The 10,000-nt window shown below is 43.4% G+C and overlaps 1 protein-coding gene across 1 annotated transcript in view; it reads right to left on the bottom strand.

Moving 5' to 3' along the window:
• The window catches only part of stxbp5l (syntaxin binding protein 5L), a 220,233-nt gene that overhangs the window by 108,175 nt on the left and 102,058 nt on the right, over window positions 1-10,000 (bottom strand). Inside the window, exons 6-7 of the mRNA XM_076262457.1 lie at window positions 7,202-7,265; window positions 2,601-2,684 (exon numbers count right to left, since the gene is read on the bottom strand). Of these exons, the coding sequence (XP_076118572.1) occupies window positions 2,601-2,684; window positions 7,202-7,265 (148 nt within the window). The remainder of the gene's footprint in view (window positions 1-2,600; window positions 2,685-7,201; window positions 7,266-10,000) is intronic.

Below are 10,000 nucleotides of genomic sequence, written 5' to 3'. Positions count from 1 at the left end.
CTCGTTCTGCCTTCTTGTCCATCACATTATGTCTCTCTGTTTATCTCTCTTCATGTCTTTCTTTCTTTCTATTTCTATCTATTACTGACAATCACGTTTTGTTTATCGGTCTTGTCTCTCTCTGTGTCCCTGTCAATCTCTCTCTGTCTCTTAGTCTGTAATTCCAGTTAGAGTGCTAATTGAAGTTTAGCCAACACTGCTGTTTCCCCCTGGGCTGTTGAGTGCAGTGTTGGGGTCGTTACTAAAAAAAGTAATGTATTGTAATGTATTAAAGTATGTAATCCCTTACATTACTTCTTTACTCTCTGTGGAAAGTAACGTGGTACATTACTTTTGTGTTAAAGGAATTATCCGGAGTAAAATGCACTTTAGATCGATTTACAGATGATTGGGAGTACATACGTTGAGTTGACATCCAAATCATGTCATTCGGATGTGTTTTGAGAAAGTTAGATGTTACCGTTTTTAGTCAAAGCTTGTTAGCGTGGAAGTGAGAAGGGCATATTATTTTGCCGCTACAAAACGCTATTTTTATACCTCTTCTACAGTTCCAAACAACATTGCACTTATGTGGTAGTGAGTAGAGGGTCCCTAAAGCCAAACCGAAGTATCCCGAGGTCTTTATGTGGTACAGAGTCCAGAATGAATTTCATCAAGCCAGTACCTTTCCGGAAATGTTGCCATCTTTGCTGCCATCCAAGTGTGCTCTGGAAATTCACAATTTCGTCGCCGTTTAAAAAAAAAAAAAAACATAGTCCAGTATTTCTTTTGAAATTGAAATGAAGTTGTATGGACTGGACTATGTTTTTTTTTTTTTTAAACGGCGACGAAATTGTGAATTTCCAGAGCACACTTGGCAATCGAGATGGCAACATTTCCGGGAAAGGTACTGGCTCGATGAAATTCATTCTGGACTCTCTATCCGACCACATAAAGACCTCACTTTATGTGGTCTCAAAACACATCCGAATGACATGATTTGGATGTCAACTCAACGTATGTACTCCCAATCATCCGTAAATCGATCTAAAGTGCATTTTACTCCGAAAAATTCCTTTAATGTTTTATGGACGTTGTTATTGATATTGTCTCCTTTTATTTATTATTTAATTAATTACGTTGTATGAAACATAATCTAGTCTATTACACTACTCCAACCCAGGCATTTCTTACAGAGCTGATCAGTGCTTTGTCTTACTGAAATCTGCCTTCTAGTTCACAAACATGGCACCTCAGTGCTGCTTTTAGAAATGTAGCAATTTTGAATTGCTTTATGGAATCACTGCTGCCCTGCTCGCTACACACACGCACACAACTTGCAAACAATTGAACTGCTTTGAGTGAAGTGCGCTCGTGAGTTGTGCACCTTCTGTCATTAATAGCCTACTAGATGCTCTTGTTCACATTGAAAACAGTGGCAGTCCTAGCTTGTATAACACCCTGATATCTTTTTGGAGCCAATTCGTGGTGTGAATGACTTAGTTCAGACTAGTCATTAGTTAGCTGTGCACTGTTTCCCACTCTCCCGCTTCAGATAACAAATAAATACTCTGATGGGTTTTATTTTTTGCGAATGTTCTTGTCGCCCTCCCAGAGGATGCACACGCACGCAAATTTTCAGTCTGGACAACCGTTTGGTATGTTAACCGTTAAGCCCTGTATAGTGGGAGCACTGGCTCTTTAAGGAGAGAAAGGCAAATGAGTGAAATAAGAGGCACACTAAAAGAAAGACAGTGAGAAATGTCCACTATACGGATGCCCATTAAAGTGCCCACCCATCATTAGGCTGTCAAACCTCACTACATGGAGCACACACACACACACACACACACACACACACACACACACACACACACACACACACACACAGAGAGAGAGAGAGAGAGAGAGAGAGAGATACACAGAGATACACACACACACACACACACACACACACACACACACACACACAGATACACACATAGCTAGTCTGTCGCATAGCTGTGTGGAGTGATTTTGCAGCTTTAAAAGCCTGATGGTGTCATCTCCAAACACATCACATTGGACACATTGGACACACACACACACACACACACACACACAGCATGTCTGAGACATGTCAACCTCTCTCTGTCCCTCCATCTCTCTCTTATCTCCATCTCCAGCACTCTCTCTCCATCTCCCCCTCTCTCTCCCTCTCTATCTCTGTCCCTCCATCTCTCCATATCCCAATCTCTCCATCTCTCCCTCTCATTCCCTCTCTGTCTCTCTGTCCCTCCACCCCCTCCCTCCCTCCCTCCCTCTCTCTCTCCCTCCCTCTCTCTCTCCCTCTCTCTCTTTCTCTCTCTCCCTCCTTTTCTCCTGCTCTTCTGCTGGCATGACTAAACTATGACTTTAAAACATTCACAAAGAATGTAAACAAACATGGCAAGAACCCCCTGGCCCACACACACACACACACACACACACACACACATGCACACTCACACTCTCACACACAGAACCACATACACACACTCACTCACTTACACACACACACACACACACACACACACACACACACACACACACACACACACACACACACACACACACACACACACACACAAAGATAATCTTACCTCATCATAATAGATTCTGAAATCTGCTTTCTTGGCCTTCAGATCCCACATGACAATGGTCCCACTCTCAAAGCCAATCAGCAGCTGCGAGGAGAAACAGACAGAGGGATAGAGAGAAAGAGACAGAGAGGGGTGAAGAAGGGAGGGGGGGCTGATAACATTTGTATTCCTGTAAATATGAAATATAATAATAATCCCCCCCCCACACACACACACACACACAAACCCCACCCCCAGCATAGGCAGAAGCCAGTGGTTTGGCTGAAGTCTTTTAAAGGAACACGCCACCCAAAATCAGTAGTGATATATGTTCTTACCGTAACTTTCACGAGTTGAGTCGTACCTCTCCCGCGTCGGTAGGTGCACTCAAACGCTCTGTCGCGCGGCGCGAATGTGTTAGCATGTTGCTATGCTAGCGGGCTCTGCCGTGGCCGTAGAGAGAGGCACATAGCAGTATTCAAACACCTCCACGTTTTACCTACTTAAATACAGTTGCACGAGTAGTTGATGAAAAATGTGTACGTCACACAACATGAAACGTGGCGATTTTCCAAGCGAATAAACAGGAGAACTACAATGTGTGGCGCAATAGCACTTGGGAGTACTTCGACCTAGCGTGGTAATATTATTAACACCTAATTGTAGATCCTATCCACCACAGAGTTTAGAATCCATGCTGGATCGACCCTCAGCCTCTCCCTCCCCTCTGAGCGAGAGAGGCACACACACTAGAGATGCGCTGATGGGCTATTATTTCAACCATAACTGCATAGCAAAACTTATCATCCATCAGCCATCCATCAGCACTAAAGTTTGTTGACCAATTTTCAAAACTGCACCCGCCATCCGCTGGTTGTTTTAATGTAGGCTATATGGGTGATGCAGCGCTGCTGACGTGAGGCTAGAAAGCCCTTGCCTGTTCTAGAAAGACTGATCTAATGCAGCAAATATATTAAAAGGCAAAAGTCGTACATTGGCCCCAGAATATCAGCAGCAAACTCAGTCTCTGTCGCGCAAAACAGTCTCCAAATAAAACGCACATCGGCCTGTTGCCTATTCTGCCAGCTTGTGACAAAATATCGTCCAAAATGCTTGATTGCATTGCATTCTCCACATTTTTAGCTACATTTTCATGTACCACATCAGCATTTTTGTTCAGTGAATCTTTTGTAAATTGCTTTACAATGTTGGGTTAAGGTGTTAATAATATTACCACGCTAGGTCGAAGTACTCCCAAGTGCTATTGCGCCACACATTGTAGTTCTCATGTTTATTCGCTTGGAAAATCGTCACGTTTCATGTTGTGTGCCCTAACATTTTTCATCAACTACTCGTGCAACTGTATTTAAGTAGGTAAAACGTGGAGGTGTTTGAATACTGCTATGTGCCTCTCTCTACGGCCACGGCAGAGCCCGCTAGCATAGCAACATGCTAACACATTCGCGCCGCGCGACAGAGCGTTTGAGTGCACCTACCGACGCGGGAGAGGTACAACTCAACTCGTGAAAGTTACGGTAAGAACATATATCACTACTGATTTTGGGTGGCTAATAAGTCAAGTCAAGTTTATTTATATAGCGCATTTTATACACAGAGGTCATTCAATTTGCTTTACATAAACAAAAGCAAACAGTAATAAGAAATAAAAGAATAGAAGGGCAATATAGTTAAAAGGTAAAGATCATAATAAAAAGAAAACATAAGACGCACAAGGTAAAATCATTTAAAAATAAAGAATAATTAATAAGACATAAAAGTAATACAATACAAGGTATAATAATTTTCAATGCAGAGACATTTTCAAGGCAGATTCAGAAATTGTAACTCAGTACAGTTAGTATTAGTATAGAAAGCATCTGAAAACAGTTTGGTCTTAAGTCTAGATTTAAAACTGGCTACAGTTGGGACATTTTTAATGTCATCTGAAAGTTGGTTCCACAGCTGAGCCGCATAGCAGCTAAAAGCTGCTTCACCATGTTTAGTTCTAACTGTAGGTTTTACTAGCAGGTTTTTCTCCTGAGACCTGAGAGGACAAGAAGGTGTGTACTGCTGAAGCATATCTGATAGGTATTTAGGACTTGCTCCATTTACTGATCTATAAACAAGGAATAGTGCTTTAAAGTCAATTCTGTGACTTACTGGAAGCTAGTGCAGGGACTTAAGAATTAGAGTATGTGGTCAGTTCTTTTAGTTTTTGTGAGAATCCTAGCTGCTGCATTTTGTATGACCTGAAGCTGTTTGATAGTCTTTTTAGGAAGGTCTGTGAACAGTCCATTGCAGTAATCAACCCTGCTGGAGATAAATGCATGAATGAGTTTTTCTAAGTCATGTTTTGACATCAGCCCTAAGTTTGGCAATATTTTTGAGGTGGTAAAAAGCTGATTTAGTTATTGCTTTCATGTGGCTGTTAAAATGTAGATCACTGTCAATTAATACACCAAGATTTTTAACAGTATGGTTTGCTTTCAACCCTTTTGTGTCAAGGAGAGTGGCAACCCTAAGTCTTTCCTCCTTTTTACCAAACATAATTACTTCAGTTTTTTCTTTGTTCAGCTGAAGAACATTTTGAAACATCCAGATGTTGATTTGTTCTATACACTGACACATAGATTCAAGGGGACCATAGTCGTTTGGCGACAGAGCTAAGCAAATTTGTGTGTCATCTGCATAGCTATGATATGAAATCAAATTATTTTGGATGATTTGTCCAAGTGGGAGCCAACCAGCAATACTGAAAGTAATCAAAATACCCCTTTGATGTTAGGAAGGTGGTTAGTTGATTAAAGACTACTTTTTCAATCATTTTGCCAATAAAAGGTAGATTGGATATGGGCCTGTAATTGTTTAGCGTGGATGCATACAGGTTATTCTTCTTGAGAAGTGGCTTTACAACAGCTGTTTTCAGTGAAAAGGAAAAGTGCCAGACAGCAGTGATACATTTACAGTTTGAAGGACATCTGCCGCTATATGGTGAAATTATCAAGATTTATACCATGGTCTAGGTTAAAAAGGGTGTCGTTTAAAAAGTGATATAGTACACCTGAAGTAGATCTGGAAAAAAAAAGTTTAATCGCCATTCCATATCAATGCTTATGAATGGTAACTATAACAACGATAGTAGGGCGACGGTTGAGCCTGGAGGCAGGCTTCGCAACAATGGAATCAACTGTAAACAGCTGAAAAAACTAACGATTTTAGCTCTAAAACTCATTTAGTATTAATAATTGATTTCATATTTATTTATTTCGTAAGTGACCATGGTATAAACCGCTTCGCGTCGGACGGTACACACCTCTGCGTCGTCCATTTATATCTGATAACGGACACCTCGTCGGGCATTATCCCTTACGTATTAGTCCTGATATGATTATTTGGGAGCCCAGTGATGAGAGCGGTGGATGGGCTCCGAGGTTGAGGACATGTGTCTCAGCTAGGACAGGTTAGAGTGACCTGAAGTGGCCTACCAGCACTCCCACAATGCATCTGCCTGCCTGCACCTATGCAGCATGTTACTATGGCGACACTAATAGAATTCATCTCCTCCACCTCTTGTCTTGTCTCCTCATCTCTTTTCTTCTCTAATACACAGACACACACACACACAAACACACAAACACATACAAACACACACACACACACACACACACACACACACACACACACACACATACAAACATACACACAAACACAAACACAGACAAACACACACACACACACTCCTCCAAAGCACAGCATGTGTTTGAGTGCTGTCCAGCTGGGCTCATTGAGGAGGACCGACAGTGTGATTGGCTTGGAGCAGAGAATGGATCCTGCTCTCTTTAAGCTCTTACAGCTCAGCTTCTTCACACACACTCACACACACACACACACACACACACACACACACATGCAGACACACGCACGCACACACACGCATGCACACACACACACACACGCAGACACACACACACACGCAGACACACACACGCATGCACACACACACACACGCAGACACACACACACACACAGCTTTGGGCTGCCTGACTGAGTTGCTATGCTAGGCTGTGAGAGGCTATGCGTGTTCCTTTACCAGTCAGACTCAGAATTGTGCCCTGCAGCTTTCAACAGAACACTCCAGACCTCATGAGCTCCATCTGGCTCTCTCCCTCTTTCATCTCTCTTTCTCTCCTCTCTCTCTCCATCTTTTTCTCTCCATCTCTTTCTCTCTCTCTCCATCTCTCTCTCTCCATCTCTCCTCTCTCTCTCCATCTCTTTTTCTCCATCTATATTTCTCTCTCCATCTCTCCTTTCTCTCCATCTCTTTCTCTCCATCTCTCTCCCTCTCTTTCTTTCTCTCCATCTCATTCTTTCTCTCTCCATCTTTCTTTCTCTCTCCACCTCTCATTCTTTCTCTCCTTCTCTCTTTTTTCCCTTTTTATTTAGCTGGCCAAGAAGACTGGAGTGCTCTTGTGTCTTTCTCTCTCTCCTTTATCTCTCTCAAGCACATGTGCTAAAATAACATATTTATGTGTGTGTGTGTGTGTGTGTGTGTGTGTGTGTGTGTGTGTGTGTGTGTGTGTGTGTGTGTGTGTGTGTGTGTGTGTGTGTGTGCATTTACTCACCCTCCCCTCATCTTTTGGGCTGTCACTCAGGTGCACCACAGGGCCAGGATGTGTTTTGGTTGCTCTGGAACAGGAACATGCATTACATTATTACGTTGCTACACATCACACTGTATGTGTGTGTGTGTGTGTGTAGTATTCTCTATGGAATGTGAGTGTACTCTACAGTCACCAACATCTTTCATCTCTAGAAATATGTGTCCCAAAAGAACCCACGTCACCTCCACCCACAATAGCCTCCACCCTGTTAGAACACCTTTGATAGCATCATCCCTGTTAGAACACCTCAGATAGCCTCCACCCTGTTAGAACACCCAAGATACCCTCCACCATTATTAGAACACCTCAAATATCCTCCGTCCTGTTAGAATCTATGTAACCTCAGACAGCCTCTGCCCTTTTAGAACCCATATTACCTCAGATAGCCTCCGTCCTGTTAGAACACCTTAGATAGCCTCCACCCTGTTAGAACACCTTTGATAGCATCAGCCCTGTTAGAACACTTCAGATAGCCTTCGTCCTGTTAGAACACACCAGATAGCATCTGTCCTATTGGAACCCACATGACCTCAGATACCCTCCGCCCTATTAGAACACCTCAGATAGCCTCCATCCTGTTAGAACCCGCGTCAACTCAGATATCCTCCGCCCTATTAGAACACCTCAGATATCCTCCGCCCTATTAGAACACCTCAGATAGCCTCCATCCTGTTAGAACACCTTTGATAGCATTAGCCCTGATAGAACACTTCAGATAGCCTCCGTCCTGTCAGAACACTTCAGATAGCCTCCGCCCTGTTAGAAACCACGTCACCTCAGATCCTGATTTCATTCATTTGGATTTAGTCTCCTCCAGGTCTCATCTTTCTTTTCTCTTCTCTATAGCGCTTTGATGCTGAGTAATTGCTGATTGCATTGCTAATTATTATAACTAAGCCTCAACACATCCAGAAGTAGCTTCACAATGTAATGTAATCACGGATGACAGGAAGTAAGATCATTGGACACATTTCCCCATTCCAAGCAGGCCTTGTTTCTTTGTAAAAATCAACAATAAAAAATAATTAAATAAGTTGCAGGTATGCAGGTTTTTACTTCTAACTCACACTGTATGTTGTAACATCTGAACGTAAACACAATACAGAATAAAACACATAGACGAGGGTCATACAGTCACCATGAGTAATAGTTACAAAGCAAGAGAGTGGTATAAGTAGCTATATATCCCTTACAACAATAAATGTTGCAAGAAAAAAACATGATATCCCAGAACTGCTGATGTGATTTCCTGTTAATTACGATGTTGGCGCGAGTACTGACGAGAGGGGGCCCATGTCGGGGGTGTGGTGGTGGGCCCCCTGCATGCCTGGGCCCCGGTGCACTGCACCGACCGCTCCATCAGTAGTTACGCCACTGACCCAGATAGCCTCCACCCTGTTAGCATAGTCCAGATAACCTCCATCCTGTTAGCATAGTGCAGATAGCCTCCACCCTGTTAGCCCTGTTAGCATAGTTCAGATAGCCTCCACCCTGTTAGCATAGTTCAGTTAGCCTCCACCCTGTTAGCATAGTCCAGATAGCCTCCACCCTGTTAGCCCTGTTAGCCTAGTTCAGATAGCCTCCGCCCTGTTAGCATAGTTCAGATAGCCTCCACCCTGTTAGCATAGTCCAGATAGCCTCCACCCTGTTAGCATAGTCCAGATAGCCTCCACCCTGTTAGCATAGTCCAGATAGCCTCTGCCCTGTTAGCATAGTTCAGATAGCCTCCGTCCTGTTAGCATAGTCCAGAGAGCCTCCACCCTGTTATAAACTTCTGTGAACAATGACTTTTCACAGCAGAGTGGAGCTCGCTTAAAAGTGCTCTAAGCGATGTTGGGTAATGCCACTTCTGTTGACGTTCAAACAAAACAGAGAGCTATCTCGCTACTCCCTCCGCCTCCTTCCCGTGCAATTGAAACTCTCCTAAACACGCATCTCGTCGGTAATTGGCTGGAACAGTTTGTTATGTTTTTAGGGTCCAGGCAGGACCAGGTTGTTTTTGGTGCCGTTTTTGGAGCATGGGCTGTCCACAGAGACCACATTTTTTTTACAGTAGTGTATTCAGGGCAAAGGCAGCTAGCGGATGGTGAGGTGATGTTTGCAGTATGTGACAAAAAATGTTTTGGCTTAGAAACCGTGTAACATCTGTTAGAACGCCTTTAAGAGTGATGGTGAGTCGGTGTGTGATACCAACACATCAGAGCAGGAGACAGAGGATGGGGGGACTCGCCCTCCGCACAGGATGTGGCATTTCATAACAACCCCCTGGGCACTGGGACCGACACTTCTTGCTGTGGCATTCATGTCATCAAAAAGACTACACTTCCCATGAACTCCACACAGGAAGTGACATTTCATAACAACCCCCTGGGCACTGGGACCGACACTTCTTGCTGTGGCATTCATGTCATCAAAAAGACTACACTTCCCATGAACTCCACACAGGAAGTGACATTTCATAACAACCCCCTGGGCACTGGGACCGACACTTCTTGCTGTGGCATTCATGTCATCAAAAAGACTACACTTCCCATGAACTCCACACAGGAAGTGACATTTCATAACAACCCCCTGGGCACTGGGACCGACACTTCTTGCTTTGGCATTCATGTCATCAAAAAGACTACACTTCCCATGAACTCACTCTCACCTCATGACCTTTCAAAGCCAAAATCCAGCATTTCTCTAGGCAATGCCTGGGCATTCGAGGACAAAGACATTTTAAAGGGAATAAAAAAGATTCTTGAAGGAGTGGATGCA

The sequence above is a fragment of the Alosa pseudoharengus genome, unplaced genomic scaffold (genome assembly GCF_046254945.1).
Source record: "Alosa pseudoharengus isolate Yale_2024_CS ecotype anadromous, Long Island Sound unplaced genomic scaffold, YU_APseudo_1.1 YU_APseudo_1.1_scf_3, whole genome shotgun sequence".
NCBI lineage: Eukaryota > Metazoa > Chordata > Actinopteri > Clupeiformes > Clupeidae > Alosa > Alosa pseudoharengus.
This window is presented reverse-complemented; position numbering and strand designations above follow the sequence as displayed.